Source organism: Centroberyx affinis, unplaced genomic scaffold (assembly GCF_046629955.1).
Source record: "Centroberyx affinis isolate AG114_WGS23_722 - 3 ecotype Tasmania unplaced genomic scaffold, CSIRO-AGI_Caff_v1 ptg000018l_1, whole genome shotgun sequence".
Lineage (NCBI taxonomy): Eukaryota > Metazoa > Chordata > Actinopteri > Beryciformes > Berycidae > Centroberyx > Centroberyx affinis.
The window spans coordinates 15,863-35,229 of record NW_027278733.1 but is presented as its reverse complement, the minus strand read 5'-3'; the positions used below and the strand labels follow the sequence as shown (position 1 = coordinate 35,229).

The 19,367-nt window shown below is 39.5% G+C and overlaps 1 protein-coding gene across 5 annotated transcripts in view; it reads left to right on the top strand.

The window, feature by feature from the left end:
• thrb (thyroid hormone receptor beta) overlaps positions 1-19,367 on the top strand; it is a 97,430-nt gene that overhangs the window by 66,772 nt on the left and 11,291 nt on the right. For 4 of the 5 annotated variants that reach the window (XM_071538547.1, XM_071538317.1, XM_071538389.1 and 1 more), the window contains 2 exons: positions 5,118-5,186; positions 5,959-6,009. In XM_071538547.1, the coding sequence (XP_071394648.1) occupies positions 5,180-5,186; positions 5,959-6,009 (58 nt within the window). In that variant the 5' untranslated portion in view covers positions 5,118-5,179. The remainder of the gene's footprint in view (positions 1-5,117; positions 5,187-5,958; positions 6,010-19,367) is intronic. The other variant, XM_071538621.1, reaches the window with a different exon arrangement.

Here is a 19,367-nt window from a genome sequence, read left to right as displayed (position 1 = left end):
GCCTACATTTATATGATCTTATCTGGAACTATTGACATTGTACTGCTGTCATAGGGATTATAAAGAGATTAAGGCATAAAAGACTAGGTTGCGGCCTTTGCTTGTGCTGTCACATCACTGTCTATTAATGCCAGACATAACTGCACAGTCAGTCACAACACATTTACATAGGGCGCTGACACTTAACAAGTAATCTTTCCAAGTTTTCACTGACCAGACAAGATCCTCAGATCAGTGGCTTTTGAAGTAGAAGTTGGCACCAAGCTCTTTTATCGGAGCCTAAAGAAATAATCAGCGGGGCAGGTCAGAGTGCAGCGACTGGGAAGACAGCACAGAGTGTCGGGATTCATATAGTTGTGTTATCTAGCTGTCCAGCCAAGGCCACACAAAGAGTTCAGCCTAGTTTCTCAGTGCCAAAGTGTAAAAAAAAAAGTGAGACAGAGCAAACAAGGAAGAAGAAAAGCCCAGAGCCTGATGAAAAGGGAAAGGGTGGACTCGAGCAGCTCCACTCTCTGCCTCTCTAGCTAATTTACGCCTGCGGTAGAAGTCCATTATTGTCACTATTGTTTATTTGGGACACTAATGTGCAGAAATGGCAATTAGAGATCCACCAAAGCACTCAGTCGTGTGATTTTTTTTTTTTTTCTTCCAAAACAAAGTGCCATCTGTGGACAAGACCTCCTGTCTGATGGAATTGGGTGACCTGAAATGCCTCCCTCTAACCACCTATGGGAGTGGCTTCTGCCCGGTGTGGTGCCAAATTTTGTTTCCCCTCAAAAATGCGTATCCCCTGGTGGTGTTGTCTTTTCACCCTCGGTTTCGCACCAGGGAGGGAAAGAACAAAATTGTTTGAGTTTTTGTGGATCGTTTCGCCGGCATTTCAAACGGTGAAACGTTTTAAAAGCATTTGACGGGATTACAAAGGATGAAAGCAGTCTACCGAAAGTAACCTGCCTAGTTGTCTCAATGAATCACACTTGTTTGCAATCTTAGGGGTGCGTTCACACCAAGCATGTTTGCAGCGATGGCACGTTTCCTCCTTTAGTTCAGTGGCCAAGTGAGAACAATGCCATTTGAACTTTGGTGCCACCAAATAACAACACTGAGACGCATGAAAATACGAGTCTCAGTCCTTTAACAAGAGAACTGCGGTGCGGTTCATTAGGAGTGAGAACGTAATCTGAACCAACTAAAGGAAACAACCCCCAATACGCAAGGGTTTATGGGTAGAAGGAGATGGACGTTCAACAGAATGACAGGTTACCAAAACTCTGGTTCACTTGTTATTGTCCAATGTGAACCTGAACCAACCAAATACAAAAATTCAACAAAGTCAACTTTTTGATTCAGGCCAAAGAAACCAAACAGGAGGTGTGATAGCATCCTTATTACCTTAAACCACAAGCGTCCAGTGGCTGTACGTTAGGCCGGCGTTACACAGTGAAACTATTCATACAACTTGGTTGTGTTGGTGAGCTGCGAGTTGAATGAGGATCATGCAACTTTACTGTTACACAGGTTGAAAGTCATGTTTTCCATTATTATTGACATCGTTTTGTGGTGACATCAAGCTTAAAAGTAAGTGATTCAGCATGTTAAATCTTTTCGCTGTGGCGTAATATTAACATAACATAAGCTACACAGTTAGTGGTTAGCTTAACCCCTAACACACTAACCACAATGGCAGCTAATGTTCACTGCAACTTAATTTTCTGTATGGGAAATACTTAAACTACCTGGAATATGACAGTATTTTAATGTAAAGTGAATCCACAAACTTTCAAAATACTGGATGACTGATTTATTTTTCTTGGATGTATGTCACAAGCTGTATGTCCTCCATTGTTTTTCTTAGTTACTCTATCAGCTGGCTGTAGTTGTACCGGCCCAACTGAAAGTCACGTGACATGTCATCAGCGTTTTGATTGGCTGTTGCACGAACCTAGTTGCAATAAGTTGCTGTTTCAACTTTTCAGTTAATTGCAGGGGGGGTATACACAGTGCAGCATGAAACTTATTTGCATACAAAAGAGTTGCAAAAAAAAAGCTTCCCCATGTAACGCCGGCCTTCGTCTACTCGCCATTTATGAAATCCATTTCATGGCAAAACAACATACACCAAGGACAAAACAAGGACACACCACCAGGGGAAACATTTTATTTGGGAGGAAAAAAAAAAAATCTGTTTCTCAGGTCTGCTATCTAGTGAAGGTTGGACTCCTGTTCAGGCTTACAGGCTCAGTCCCTGCCTTTGATAAAGAAACCCTGATAGCAGGTTACTGATAAAGATGTTCCCATGAAGTTTGCTCAGTATCTGCTGTGTCTTGTTATCTCGGCGTCCCGCTGTGGCCCCCGCAATCACTGAGCTTTTCCGTGTATGGATTTACTTTACCGCCCGCTGTTTCTCGCTATTTTCCCCGGCTTTCTCCCTTAACTGTACTGCGCCGCGCTTTGGACGTCGACTCGGCTCTTTCTCAGCCCGAGCGTCTTCGAGCGTTTCTTGTTTTTTTTTTCCGTCCCTGTCCTCATTAGAGCCTTGGAAACCTGTTGTATGGATGAACCGGGATTTGGGCCTTCCCCCAGCTGTTGTCTGGATATTAAATGCTCTCTAGGGGGGGGGGGGGAACGCAGCAAAACCAAAGCCGAGTTTCCCGTCATGCTTTTCAAGCCAGCTGTTCTCCGGTGGAAGGGAATTATGAAGGCTGTAATACTTTGCATTTACCTTTTTTTTTTTTTATTGACCTTGCTGACAATGATTCTTTTTTTAAACAACATGTAGGCTGATTAACGAAACTAGAAATCCTAGTGAATGGTTGGAAGTCAGTTGATTAATTAGAGCGTTTTCTCATTATTATGGGGTTTCTGCAGCTCCTGAAACTGTTCAAGTGTCTTAAATGATCTCTCCTCAAGGCCTTAAATGCTCTTAAATGGATATTAAAGGTGTTAAAAATGTCCTGGTGAGAAATCAGCCCAGTCATACAGACTTTTAGAACCTGAGTCTGACAGTTTTCATGTTTTTTTCACTTGTGAACTTGGTCTTATGCCACTGTAACTTGCATTATAAAGGTCCCAAAGAGTCTTCAATGCATCTTGCTTGATTTCCCAGCTCGCCGAGGCCATTTACAGTGCCAGACTCCACACTACACTGCCAGTGTGAGTCTCCAGAGAGGCAAGAGATGCTGCTGTGTCATATGTAGTAAAGAGTGAGTCAGGCGGAGGCAGCGGATGCCCGGCTGTGTGCGCGCCACCCTGTGGCGGAAACGGCTCAATGCGTTTTCTGCTGTTGTGGCCTCAGATGCCCCTTGCTGCCGTTTTTTTTTTTTTTTTTTTTTCGCTTTTTTTCTCCCCTCCTGGATTGTCTCGCTGGAGCGTCGGCTGAGGCGGTGACGGCGCCGGAATAGGATGCACAGGCAGGCAACGCTTCCTGAATGGATGATGACACGGTTCCCACCGGTCAGGGAATCTCGTGGAATATCGTGGAATTTGCAGAGGCGTAATTCCAGACATGAAGGAAGGGAATTGGATGAGTTCTCTGGGGGGAAAGTCGGGGGGGAATATCAGGGGGATTTTACACATTACAGGACTACAGCAGAATGTTTTTTTGCAGCTTGTCTCTCACATTGGTTGCATCAGCTGGTGGTTTTTCAGCTGTTTTTCCTCCCCAGCAAGCCCGACTGTAGTGGGAAGCAGAGTGTTTGCCCCTTTCTGTCTTCTCTGAGCTGAAAAACAACCCAGAAAAGAACAGAATAGTCAGTCAAATATGTAATAAAATAAGTCTATAAAATTTTATAGCATGGAAGTGCGCCGACTTAGTCATGGTAAGTCACGGAAAAGGCAAGGAATTTAATATCACAATGTCACTGTGGGAATCTTGTCTTGTTTACTGCCAGTGTGTTCGGACTCAGTTTGTCAACCTTGATGCACATTTTTACAGGAAGCAATTTTCCTGATATAATAAAAAGATTTACTGGTATAGCAGCGCATGTTCACGTTTTGATTGAACATAATATAATCAGGGCAAGACAGAGTGAAGTTTAAAGGGCATGTGGAGAGCTGATATGAGATGTACTGTAGTCTAGACCTGTGGTTCTCAACGTGTGGTCCGGGGGACCACCAGGGGTCCTTGAGGGGGTTCCAGGGGGTCCCCAGCAAATTGAGCAAACTGTTAAACTTCACCATTATTTCATTTACAAGAAGTTAACACAATTAGAGAATGTAGAAGAATGACTGTTTTGATCATAGTTTCTCTGTTATCTCTCTACCTACAGTACAGATAGTCATGGAATTCTGGACAAAATCATATCCAACAATACAAATATTCTCAGATTTGGGTCTGAGAGACAAAATCTCATCAAATGGGGGTCCGTGGTTCTAATCTGGACTAAATTAGGGGTCCATGATATGAAAAAGGTTGAGAATCACTGGTCTAGACGCACACACACACACACACACACACACACACACACACACACACACACACGCGTGCACACAAGCAACACTTCCTACTTAAGCTCTTTTTTTGGCTTGACTGTTATTTGTTCTTTTGCAACCGTGTTATGTAGGCGACAAAGAAAAATAGTTCAGTAAAAAAAAACTTCAAATAGGTGTCAGATAGGGAGGAAGACTTGATGGAAAAATCTTCTTAAGCTGCAGTGTTGAACACGTTAGATGTGGCGTTTCAAAAAAAACAACATCACACTTTTGTCTCTGTCTATGAAATGCAATGGGAAGTGGAGGATTGGCCACTAGATGTCACCCTGCACTGGGGATAGGAATGGAACGAGAACCATCCCACCTGCACACATATATAGTGTGTGTGTGCAAAATCCCCTTTGATAGACAAAGAAACAGTGATAATTGCATCCTTGAACGTCCCCTGAGATGCAAACAAAGGGATATAAAACACAGGCTGTTCAAAGACAATTTTATCAAGCTGGGGAAGTTGATTCTATCCAATTAGTAGTACAATATCTTTTTTAAAACGGCACAGCAGGGTTGGACAAGCTCAAAGCATAAAATATGTAATTCCAAGACTTGCAGTGGAGTGTTATTGTCGTTATTGTATATGCACTTATTGATTGATTCTTCTTTTTCTTGCCGTCTGTCTGTGTGTGTAGGCAGGTATTCAGATGTCTGTGGAGGCTCTGAGGATGAAGTCTTGGCCTTGAACCCCACCAGTATGTCAGGTAAGAATACACACACACACACACACACACTGGTGGAAAAGCCTCTGAAACAGCATTTAGACCATCATGGGACACTAAAACTCTCCATTAAAATCCAGGATAATGACATTCTTTTAGTGTTAGCAGCTCCTTAAAGCAGAGAATCCCCCCCCAAACACACACACACACACACATTCAATGGTAGGGAAACTCTGGGATACATTACCGCCTTTAAATGAAGGATAATTATGCAAAAAAACATACGCAAATGAAACAGGGAAAGACGGGGAAAGTGCATTTACGAATTTAAGCTCACTTGCACACATAAGAAGCCGCTTTAGAAGAGGTGTAACCGTCGTCATCATCATATACCAGACAGCCTTATATGACTTGTCTGGCTTCCTACAGGCAGGACGTCCCATACGTTGAACACACAGCACTCCGCCCCATGTTGACTCAGCGGAGATAGCGCAGGAGGCGAGCTGGATTTAAGCGACCTCGGCGACCCCGGCACATATGCCCCTCCGTCTATTGCGTCAGTATAGTGAACGCAGACAACCAGATCACCTCACCTCAAGCGCAAGACAGTGAACGCACCACCAGCACACACACACACACAACACACACCGTTTCTGATCCCGTCATTCCTAGGACTTCACAATAAGCTGCTGTTTTATGAGACTGTGTTCTGAATGTTGGTGTCAGTGTGCCTCTCTCGCCTGTTTCACCGAGAGAACAGCTACACATATATATATATATATATTTTTTAAAAGTGCCTCTCCGTCTATTTTAGAGCCAGCAGACAAATGCTCCCCCCGCTGGAAAGATGAGGCCATTCAAAATGGTAATATTTATCCTCCCACTCAACACTGCCTTTCCTCCTCCTCTCTGTCAGGGTCTGGGTGAGCTCTGGGGGCGCTGAAAAAGACATGCAGGGCTTTTTTCAGCGCGAGACGAGCAGCTGTTTCACATTCAGATTTTTTTTTTTTTGCTTTACATGTTGGGAAACATGAACTGGAATGATTCATTGTGCTTAGATAAGGTAATTTGGGCGATGTGCAGTCTCGGGAGAATGTGCTGAAACCCACTGGTTCATTTTCTCTCCCTTTTTTCATGTTTTGTGGGGCTTTTGTCCTTTCATAAAGACAAACCACAGTTACCCAAAACCTCCTGGGGAATTATGTTTTTATTTCTTTCTTTCGTCTAGATCAAATATCTTATAGCTTTTTTTGTGAACTTGACCTTGCAAATGCATGTTTTAGGTAATGTCAGGTAATCTCTTAGGTACTTTCCTAAACAATTCTCCACCCATTTGGTTGACTTATCAGCTCCTGTGGGTGAGGTTCTACTTTGCGGTGAGCATTGTGCGCCCGGCCCACTGGTCTTAAGGACTTAGTGATGTTAGATTTTAAGTACAGTGACAAACAGCGTCGCAATTCAGCCGTTTAGCAGATGTCCTTATCCGACTTAACAGTAAGTGAAACCACAGAAAACATCAGTGTCTGTGAATCCCATAATTGCAACCAACCTGGTAAACAAATAATGCAAGGGACAAGATAATGTAATCCTGCTTTTCCTTGTGATTTAGTGGAGAAATTTGTACTTTTGTGTGATGATCAACATTACGTGATCGTAAAGGAATAAAGAAAACTAAACAATGGAAAACAATCACAAAAATCAAAGAGGCAGCAGGCAGTTGGAGTAGTCACATCCTTATAAAAAAAATGGATTGTCAGGATACTGGTGGATGAGGAACAAGCCAGATGAGGTGTTCGCTGTCAGTTTGAAAAGACGTAAATATTAGCGAAGGGATCGGCGTGCGTGGGAATCGACAACTACAGCAGTCAGAGGCGTGTGAAGCTGTTAGTGAGACTGATCAAGCAAAACAGATTATATTTAATTGTATAATTGGGCTGTAACTACTGCACTATCATTATATTTCTGATTGATCTGATGCCTCTCTCTCAATCAGTCAGTCGATTAACCAATCAGTCAGCGGTCTGTAAGAATGCCACAGAGCTTTTTGTGTGTTCTGCTTCCCAACACAACTCTCTTTATTTCCCTATCTCTGTTTTTCTCACTCTCACCCACCAGTGGATCCCTTAGAATTCAAGCACACAAATAGAGAAGCATGCATCTTATGATATAGCATGAAAATATGATAAGGATAGCACAACTTTTCATGACTACTGGACAGCAAGGGAAATATCAAACAATAAATAAAATGCAGACACACAGTCTGAGTCTCTCATATCAAGTTTTCATCACGCTTCGCAGTTAGACTCTGCGGTGCATTCAGGGACACCTCAGTCAATAAAGTGATATGAGTTTCTCATAAAGGCTTGACTGTTTGTGAATAGGCTTGAATAATTTCTAGTCCTTGCATAAACTGGCTGTAGGTTGAATCACTATTGTGTTACATCAGATGAAGAGTTGCGAAACAGACATTTATTTAGATGAAAATGTCACGGATTACAACTTTAAAGAAGTCTTGATTGGTAATCAGGCAGTGAGGCTTCTTTGAATCCAGAAACAGTAATTGCCCACATAGAGGTTTTGGGTGCTTTGTGTCACAGATGTCTTGATGATCTTAAATCTGTAATCAGACAAAACTGTGGATGACTCAGAATGCGTCATCGCCCCTAACCCTCTTTGGAGAATACTGATCTGTCATGCTGAACTTGAACGAGCGCTCAAAAGTTTTTCCTATCTTGGCTTTTTTTGCATGATCAGATTTGTTTGTGACAAAATAAAAAACGTACACTGTATACAAATACAAGATTTTTTTTTCTTATTTACAGGGTATCATTGCGTCTTAGAAATGTAAATAGTCTTAAAAAGCATCAAATGTCTAAAATGCAGTTATTAGAGGTCTTATTTTTTTCTTTATTTATCCACTCTTATATTAATCCAGAACAGGGTTAATAGCACAATATGCATCCTGTCTGCTTTACTAAACACAGTTGGACTGCATGTCCCTTACCGTTTCATTTCCTGGTGTCCTTTCTCTTATTCTACCCATTTATAGCTTCACAACTTTCATTAGCTATATTTGATCAGGAACAGGCTGATTTTGACAGCTTTGTTTCTTTATTTGTTTTTAAAGCGGTCTTCAATTTATTTCCTGGTAGTGTTTAACAGGCCTTGAAAAGTCCTTAAATTTGACTTTCCATTAGAAAATGTACAACAAAAAATATGACAATATCCTGTAAGGGTTCGTCTCAAGAAACCTTACAGACAAGCATAGGAGTTCAATACTACAATACGACTGCCACAGTGATTCATGTGTTACACCTTCATCTCAGTAGTGGTTTGTCTCCAAATTTTATTTCTTAATGAGTTCAGTGAGGAGGAAAAAAAAGCAGCACTGATGAATTGTCAATAATTTAGACAAAAATCTACAGTATGTCAGTAGAAGAATTATTCCACAGCTAAGAAAAAAGCCTAGGTTTAAATCCTTACGGTGACCAACAATTAAATATCATTAAAATATCAAAGATTTTTTTTCCCTCAATGCATACCAAATGCTTGGATATTATTGGATATTATTTGTCCTATCTTTCTCTGTTGGAATTGACATGATGATGAATTATGGTTTGGATTTAGAATAAGAATAGGAATATTTCTCTCGCCGCTCTTCACTGACGGGCCTTGAACTGAACTTGAACTGTCACTCGAGCCTGAGCAGCTAAATCCTTTCTGAGCGGTCTGGGCATAGAAACACATTCCTCCGGTACCTGTACTTTGACGTTGATCTTATGGCTTGTCAAGTACGTGTAATATTAAGAATGATTTTTTTGCTCATGTTCACGGAAAACAACAGAAGGAATATTATTGCAATTGAGCTGCAAATGCCAGGAATCTAAGTAACGTGGAGAAAAGAGAACGGATATTTTCCCGGATTTTCTGTTTTATTCTAGATTTAGAAATGTAAAGAGAGCAGCAGCTGAAATCGACTCCTCCAGTTTCCCCCTTTTGTTCTAAAGTGCGGGATAATCCTATTGAACTTTGCACCTCTAAACGAGTGGAACCTTCTGTTGTTCCCCTGAGCTTACCCTGAACTTTAAGGAGAAGGTTTCCCAACTAATGTGCTCCTCCTCAGGTAACACCGGAGTAGCCGGGGACAATCTGGCTCAGGTCACCGTGTCAATCGAGGGCCACCAGATCCCTGACATCCAAAAATTGTTCATGACCGGCTTTGAACCCCCAAGGGCCCGAAATAATCAATCAGGGAGGGAATATATCTGTGCAAAAGCCTGCTTTAGGGCCACTGTGTGGAGGTGCCACCGACTGAGACGCAAAGTTCCCATTTGGAAGTGTACGGAAGGAAGAAGTTGTATCAGTGGAGCTTGATCGTTCCGCTAAAATGGAAAGGCCCTGCTGTCTCGGGAATAGCCGCGGAATAATCGACTTAATCATCGATATGATTATTCCAGGGAGTGTTTATGCCTCAGCGTTGCTTGACACAGGCGGTCTGAAATATGCCTCTGGACGATATTATTCCTATGTTTTATTTAGAGGAAGGTTGAACGTACAGAGGAAAAGGATGCATCTGATAAAAAAGACGTTCGGGGTAAGTAGAGAAGTGTTCAAATAGTGCAAAAAAAATGGCGATAGATTGCTGTATTTTAAAATGTATGCGAGGCACTTTGGATAAAAGTGTCCACTAAATGGCATGCTTTTTTTTTTTATTCCTCTGAAATCCTGTTAAAGCTCTTCAGTGAAGTCTATAATCTTACTTTCAATACTCTAATTTTGTCTGTGTCTTCATACCAAAAGAAATACTTCTAATAGAAGGAAAAGCTGCGGTTAAATTCATGTTAAGCTTTACATTGCTGTACCAGAGGATTCCAGTGTAGAAAGTCTTCTTTTGAAAGGCGTTAACTGTTCATTGTCTTGGTAGGAGGTGAATTTCATGGATATTCTCGGGAAGCCGAGTTTAATAATTGATTTATTTGTTATTAATGTAACATAGTTGTGGTTATTTCATTGCTAATTGCTCCCGAAGGGACTGTCAAAGCAAATTCACCAGCTGTAACATTCCCATGTATTGCAGTAAACACATTGATTTAGATGTTTGCATTGGGGTGTAAAGTCGAATTTATAGAATATGTTTTTTTATATGAGCAATGAAAACCAGTTAAGATGTTTTCACAGCATTTAATATGCAGGATCCAGTCATTCCAGTCAGGTTTGCTGCAGCCTTTCAGCATCTTTCACCATTTTTCATACAGAAATATAAATATATGAGATTCACTGTTTCTATAATGTGTGATTCTCTACACAGACTTGGATGGTAACTTCCTACTATTTTATTTTTTGAGGCAGCAGAAAATGAATTCAAAATGTATTTCAACAAACCTACATGCAAAACATCATAATAACTGCTCACAACTTACATAAAAATGTGAAAACCGGCAGGAGAAAAGCTAGACGTTACTCTTCTGAGACTCTCAGACAACAGATTGTTTTAGTATGGACAGGCCTAACAGTTTACCTAAAGTCCCTTAAGAAACTCCAAACAAGATTAGTCCACAGCATGGACGTCACCTCATCAAAAAGTTAAACTGGTATCAAGCCCTCTTTGCGAGCAGATTTGCCTCAAAGGGCCCGGCTCTTACCAGCTGCTGCGTGTCGATCACACCCACCAGTCACACAACACACTTATTACATTAAAGGAGCCAGGAGCCAGGAGCCGGTCTAATCCACAGTGTTGACCAGTGGGCTTCCTGCAGTGCAGATGCATATTGTGCTGTTCTCAATAGGGAGCTACTGATTTTGTTCAAAGGTTTTATAGATGAACTCTGAATTCCAGTGTGTTAAAGCAATATTCCACTTAGTTTTAACTTGGGGGTTATTTGGCACTTGACCACCAGCATTTTTATTGATAGACAAGAACATAGCAGAGGGATACATGCCTCCACTTTGTTCTGTTCTATCAATAAAAATGCTATTTGATAGCATTATTATATTATTATCATATTATTTTATTATCGTTATTATGATGATATTGCTGTTACATCATATATTTATTACTATAACATTAACACTATGTCTTTTTCTTTCTGCCACACATGCCACACTCCTTGCTTCACACGCCAACCTGTAATCTCTCTGCTCCTGGACTCTTATCATCACATACATCATCGTAACTGCTTTATGCTATTGTCTGTATGTCTGTCCATTATGTCTATCTTGTTTATCTTCTATGTCACTCTTTTTTTTTTTTGTAATGCTATTTCACCAATAAAAAAAAAAAAAAAGCTATTTGGGGAAATTATGCTCTAAAAAATTATCAAAAATCACAGCAGCAGGATCTGTTGTTGAATCTGTTCACCAATGTGTTAAATGTCAGTTTTCAGTCTATTTTCATGGCCTCATTCAAATGAATGGGAAGTAAAAATCTGAACGCTACAAACTCGTACAGCTGCATCTGATCTTGGTGATTAGTTTATATTCTGGTTTTCATGGTGGTCAAGAAAAAACTAAGTGGAATATTGCTTTAAGAGGCAGTCACATCTGTGGTTTTCTATTCAAAAGCTGAATACAGCATGTATTTTTTGTATCCAAATCCAAGAAACACATGTAATATATCAAATTATTCTACATCTGCTTTATGAGAACCCACTTTAATATTATTGAAATATTGTTCCAAAGTCCAAAATGAAAATGGCAAAATCACAAATGAAGAGAAGCAAAACAGTAAAAAGGTTTCTCACTAACTTTTCTCACTACAATTCTTAATCAAACAGGCATAATTGCTTATAAACTTCACTCATAGAATGTTTATATACTAAAAGTATTCTATTACTTCAAAATTGGCCTTGTCAAGGAAGGCAGACCAACATAAAATGAACCCTGTGATGCTGTAATAAAGTTAGTCATTCTCCCACAAATACATTAAATATCATAGAATGTTATGTTTTGAAAGTTAAACATAACCCACTAATTATTTGTACACAGGTTACATCAACTACTTCAAACTACTAAAACCATTCCCTTACTTTACAATATTGTTATTGTATTGGATTTATGAGAGAGTGTGTTGCTGCATTTTCCATGAAAAATGTATTTGGTAATTTCCAGGTGTTGAAATGTTTTGGAATTGGGCAACACGTCAGAAGAAAAAATATTGTTCACTCTTGATGGAATTATTATGAGATATTTTACAGAGCTGTAGGATGCTGCTTCACATTCATATTTTATGTTATGAAGAAGAATCTTCAGCTACAGAGTTATTTGGTGGCGTAGTTGGTAGTCATATTGCCCAGCCACTATCACAAAACATCATTTTCAATCAGGAAACAGATGATGAATTTGATGATGCATTCAGGTCATATCAGATTTCCCGTAAATATGACTTGCCGTTACGAATTGTGTCAACACAGGCGTCAAAAACATAGCAGCCAATCCACTGTTGTAGGCAGTCCAGTGTAATAAAAATCCAAATGATCAGTTATAGTCACACTAGAAGTGAGTAATATCTGCTGCAGTTTGCAAAACTAAAAAAACTAAACATGGAGAAGCAGCGTTCAGTTTTTATGCTCCACATATCTGGAACAAACTCCCAGAAAACTGCAGGTCTGCTGCAACTCTCAGTTCTTTTAAATCAAGGCTGAAGACTTTTCAGTTTGCCGCTGCCTTTTATTAAATCAAATAACTATTCATCTCTCACACTGCACTGTAACCTTTATTCTTGTATTTTACACCTGTCTTATTCTATTTTAGCCTATTTGTTTTGTTTTTATTCTCTTAGCTCTTGAACTTTATTTTTCTTGGTCTTTCATATGAATTTTATCCTTTTCATTTTGTCTCGATGCTTTTAATGTTTTATGTAAAGCACTTTGAATTGCCTTGTTGCTGAAATGTGCTATATAAATAAACTTGCCTTGCCTTGCCTTGCCTTGCAAGTTGTAGCAACAAGATTTAATCGATAACACTTTACAATAAAGTGATAATAATAATTATTTAATAGTTTATAAAGATGACTATTAAATAATGTATAGATCAATACCTTAGTTAACATGAACACCATTAGTAAATGATTACCAGACACATTAGTTAACTGTTAATTAATGTACCCTTATTGTAAAGTGTTACCATTTAATCTAATTCACACATAAGGGATATTGGGACTAGACTGCCACGCAATGGTCTGCCAGAGGGCTTAGACTGCCTCAGCTCACCCTGTGTCTCATGTCTTCACCATGATGCTACATGAAGAGCTTGCAGACCCTCTTTTAACATAGAGCCGATTGGCCCGTCTCAGCTTAACTATGCAATATGTGGACGTGTGTGCTGCACAGAATGCAAAATGCTGTAAATCATGAGATGATCTTGTGCTCCACACTTAATGAGTTTATAAAAGCAGCGCTGTGTACTCAGACGTGTGACTTAAACATGATCCCGTGACAGTTTTAAGGTGCTTTAAGGTGCTTCATGAGTGTTAGAGGCTTCATATGGCATTTGTAACTGAGCTCATAACCTCATAATGCACTTGTCAGCCCTTCACTAGGCTCTTAGTCTTTGTTGTCCCACCTTTGTGACCCTCCCGGATTATGAAAATGAACTAAACAGGCAGTGAAACATATGTGACGAATATATGTTTTTATTTTATTTTTCAGAATCAAAAAATACCTCCCCAGAAAGCAAATATCTGTATTTGAGCATTTGAATATTGCGGGTTGTGCTATTAGACCGACTACACAGCTTCTTTTTTTGAGAAACATTTTGGCTAAAGGTTATTTTCTTATGAATTCTAAAGTACAAATAATGTCCGCTTCTTCAGGGACATTTGAAATATTTTCATGAAAAAAATACATGTTTTTGTGTATGAAAATCAAATTTAACATATGTCACAAAACATATTTGACTATGTCAATCAATAGAGGAGGTGGAATTTATGAATCTATTTGAAAAGTACAAGTCATTTTTGCAAAGGTCTGAATTACAGACTTGCATGTAGTCAAATTCCAGATAATTTTAGGGTTATTTCTAGGTTTTTTGCTGTGGTATAGAATGGACTATATGTATATATATGGCTGACAGATGGATTACAAGATATTCAGACTGTCAGAATGTTTATGAGAAAAACACATGAGGACAGTGGAAGCACAACCTTCCAACCCAAAAAGAAAAGAGGGCAAAAAGGCGATAATTAGAGGTAAACCTACCCTAAAATACACTATTTCCATTTTACAGCAGGGTTGTTGTATTGTTAAATTTTACTCCCAACATCTTTCTGTAAAGTCTGGAAGTCTGGAAATGTATAGAAAAACACTTTGTCAATTTCCAGGTCTGGAAAGAGTTTTAAATTGCACAAAATAATTTGGAAAATTTGGGAAATATACAAAAAAAAAAAACCATTTTCTGTGTTTATTGATGCCGTGTCATCTCACATATCACTGCTATCCTGTGAGAACTTTGTAACTCCAATTTTCATGATTTTCGTGTTTTAACTTCAGTTGAACGATTACATGGTTCCTCTATGGTTGAGACCAATTCTGTGAACTTTAGGCTTATGAAACTCTTCCAAAACCCAAACTGCATGGTGGTCAAGCTAAAAACAAAGCTGCTTTCTCTAGATCCTGAAAAGTTGACATTTTGGAGATGCAAGGTTTTCGCCCAAAATGTGTTGTTGTGAGGACTAATCTTCATTTATAGAGTTATATGGTGTGGCTGATAGGAGCTGGGTAATATCACTGTCAGCACAAATCATATTGAACACCAACTGAAATCTTGAAATCCTGTCAAGGTCTGGAAAACGTGTGGGATTTTGTAGTCGAAGTGAGTAACTGTAGAGCAAGAATGAATCAAAAAAGCCCAACATTATTTATTCACAAAGATGGAGAGCGACAAGGTTGATCCTCTGTTTCTGGAGGAGACACAGCCGTGCAGACTGCAGCCTCTGATTCAGAGTTCACATGAGTACAAGCAGAAGCAGCGGGGATTTAGAACCAAAACAGCACGCGACTTCACCATGTGTTCACACATTCACATGTCTAGCTGTTAATTCATATCAGAGGCATTACTGTCGTTGTGCTAACTTGTTATTTTCTAATCAAAAATACATTAAAAGAAAAAAATAGTAAAGCTTGACAGAAGCTTAACAGAAGATCACAAATATACCATCTTTCTGATCTTGATGTATGCTGCTCATATTACAACAAGTGGAATTTGTTGTTTAGGTAATCTATGAATATGAGCACACATGCCCAAACAGTGCAAATATTGGCCAATAAAGCTAAAAAAGATAAATTCACTCTCCTCTCCATCCAAATAAAGACTTTATTTTCTGTTTATTGTCACCAACATGTTTCAGGTATATGGGTGCCTAAGCATGTTTTATGTGTAGTATGTGACTAACAGGCTGTAACCTCTTTTTTTTTCTCCTGTAATTTCTTTTTGTCATACTTTCTCCTAAAAAGTGGAGAGTGACCAATTAAAAAGTGAACAGAATTGAACCTGTTTGTGACACAAAGGGCACAAACACAGTAGCTGTGACACCAGTCTTTGAGAATAAAGTCAATTACACTTTTCCAACCATACAATATTACTTATGTTGATTATATTAGCAAATGTTTAACAAATCCTTATCTCATCCTCATTTGTCAATAATGAAAAGTCATATGATAATTTGTATGTTTAAATGCAATAAAAGTCTATTCTGTAATAATGGCAACTCAAAAACAAATAAACAGAAATAATAACAATAGAGAAAGTAACTGTATAAATACAAAGTGAAAGTAACTACATAAAGTAATGAAATATATTACATTTTTCAAGCCACATGAATTAAGTCTGCTTCAGTATTAACTGATTTATTTTGCAGTATTATCCATAACTCACAATAAAGACAATCGCCTAAAAATCAGCAGGTTTTTTCTTCTTAAATCATCAAACTGTAGGAATTGTATTTATAAGTGTCACTTTATACAGCAAAGTGGGAATAACATGTTATGGTGGAGTTATGGTGAAGAAAACACTGTTACTTAGTTAGAGGCATTACGAATCAGAACAGATACACATCCTCGCCATAAGGCTTATCCTATCCTTATTGATTAGGACACATAATTAATATGACCAAGTATAGCTGGTGTTGAGGATAATACGTGTATTATCTGAAAAAAATCAGGCCATTTGTCGCTTGTTCTGTATCCAGAGTGGGGGGGGGGGAATTGATTTTGCAAAAGCTACATAGAAAATGGTTTAATGTTATTTTATGCTGCAAATGCATTTGTAGAATAGAGTGTCTACCCATCAATTGTCCAGAATATGTGTTGCAAAGAAAATAACAAATTTTTACTATATACAATTTAATAGTAAGTAGTATAGCATGTGATGCATGGATAAACTTGAGTCCATTATTTCAATATATTTCAATAATCAAGATTTCAAATTTCTTAAGGACTTCTCCTTTAAAGTCTGTGATTTTTTTTTTTTAAATTTGGTGTTATTGCATTTTAGATGCGCGTCCTTGTCTTTTGACAGAACTTCTCGCTATTTAAAAATATTAAGCATGTACTATATATTCTGAATTCTAAATCTGAATTAGTTTCTTAATTTGTTTAGTATTCATGTAAGAAGTGTTACTTCTTTGCCGTAAGGTGGTTTCTTTTTGACAAAGGCGGCTAAACTGTTCCGGTGTTTTGGTCATGAATGTGTCAAGACCGCAGACAATGAAATCTTCTTAGTGTCACAACATTTACACAGATTGAACTAAAGTGTTGACAGGAATAATGAAAGTGAGCTAAGGGTGCTTGTCTGAGGCACCCGCGGGATAAGCAAAGGTTAATAAGCAAAGGTTAAGGGTTGAGGGGTAAGATTAACCACTAGTTGTTCCACCATATGGGAATCCTCATCGTGTACAGTTGGTACAAAACATTTTTCACCCCGCACCGTCTTCCTAAACACTGGCTTTGCCTTATTCTGGTGTGTTTTCCACTCGGCCGATGCGATGAGACGGTATTTACTGTAGGTGCATCACGCAATGTCTCTAATCTGTGACATTTGCCACTGTCTGCTGCACTTCTAGGATTTGTCCAGCGTCAGATTAGAGCCCTGCGTCGTCATAAATCTCTGCTTCCCAATTCGGCCAGGTGGTGGCGGGTGGGGCAATTGCTCGGTATAGGCTGCGGATTTGGTGGATGAAGGGTTCATTCGCCTACTAAGGTCAACTTCGAGGAACTTTGTTGTTTTTTTTTTAGATTGGGGGTACTTCTAATTGTCCTAGGGAGCTTGTCACGCGGCTTGATGCTCTTACTTATCGAGTTAGGAGTTGATTTCTTTCGCGCTTAGGTTTTACCTTGAAGGGATTTTTCTTAGAGGAGTTGAAGCTCTTCTAACTTTTTATGGTAGTTCGCTGTAGCCCTCCGTCATGAATTACTGCATATCAGACATGTTCGAGATGCCTCACGGCGGGGGGGGAGGCTACACGGCGCAGGGCGGCGGGGAATGCTGCATGTACCCGGGTGAAGGGCCGGGGTTTGGACATTGCGAGCCCCAGCCGATGCACCACGCGCCCTGCATGGAGCAGGCTTGGCCGCCCGGTCAGCACTACTCCTGCGCGTACGCCGGCGGCGCTCCGGCTTTTAAAAGTGAATTTTGCGGCATGGACATCCCTCTGAGCCATTTCCACCATCAGCCTGAGTATTTCTCTGAGGGAAAGCCCGACTTCTTCCACCTGCAGTGGATGCAGGGGCAGCACAAGAAAGGTACGACCTCCAGATTAGCGTGGCAGCTTGGGTATTAGTCTACTCCCGATGCATGCTGTTGTTGCCAACCTGTGTTTGTTGTCCGTGTTCCTCTTTGACTCTGTGAAATTTTGTCTTTGGGAACAATTCTGTAGAAGGCCTATGTTGTAGTTTCCTCTTGGTGGAAGACTTATGTTTTTGCTTTTTGGGTAGCTGATAAAAAATGGGCTGAATTGCCATATGCTTGTACACTTTCAAGTGCATAACTGCAATATATTATTACATTTGAGTTGAGAATTAACTAATGAAACGTGGTTGCGGTTTATGTGGTTGCCTCACACCTTGTCTTGTCTAAAGTACGTTGCGTGCCTCTTGGGGTGTTTTTTTCTATTTTTGGTAATTAGTGATGAATCCTCCTCCTTGATCAATGAATCAATGATGTCTGGGATTTTCAAGTTAAGTCTGATAAGCGTAAATCCAAGACTTAAGGCGTCATGCAGTGGCAGATCAGTGATGCTCGGGGTGTTTTAATAGGGAGGGGAGGGGTCCATATTGATTGATGGTGATGGCGGCAGCCCACAGACGAGGCAACAGAAGGCTGATGCAGGCTGAATGATGGCTCTCTTCACAGACCCTCAGAAGTATTGATCAGTTTTTGAACCTCCGGGCCTGCAGCCTGCGAGAGGTCAAAGGACTGAACTCGTTAAGCTTGAACCCCAAACACAAAAGATAAAGAATCGAGTTAACTTGGGAGGTAAACTGGTATCTCTGGAGGTCAGCACTAAAAAAACTTTAGGTGTCACACTGTTGGACCGTCTGTGGATAGTGGCTTCAAAGCTGGAGATAGGACTTGACTTTGCATTCTGTTTTTTTTCTCCATTGTATGCTGACAGGGCCCAGTTACCTTTTATTTATTTTGTACATTGACATTTTTAATGTGACACAGGCCAAGCCAACATCAATTGACTGCTGTTCTGAGTTTTAGAATTGAAATATCTCTGCTTTCAAAATGTCCTGCCATGACTTTCCTCAGACCCATTTTCTGTTTTTCCTGTTTTTCTTCTTGGTTTTCTTCTTTTCAGATTTTGTAAATCATACAAGGAAATAGTGGTTATAATTATATATTCCCTTTTAAATTGACAGCTGGTTGGACTTCTCTTATGCCCGCAAATCCACTGGCCTTTCTACTGTTAAATAACTGTAATCACTGGAAGTAGTTTATTGCATGTATGGTTTCTAATACACATATATTTCATGTACAATAAGGCAAAAATAAGCATATCAGTAATAAAACTCCAACTCTTCAGGGAAACATAAACCCTTTGAGAGTTGCTTGTGTCAACATCACATTTCAATTTAACTTTTTCCTTCATAAAAAGAAAAAGGAACAACAATCATTTCAAAAAAGCAAAGTTATCTACCTCCTGCAGAAGAACCTCCTTTATAAAATTTTAACCTATAATCCTCACACCTACAGATACTTATTCTTGAGGACCATGTATTACTGAAG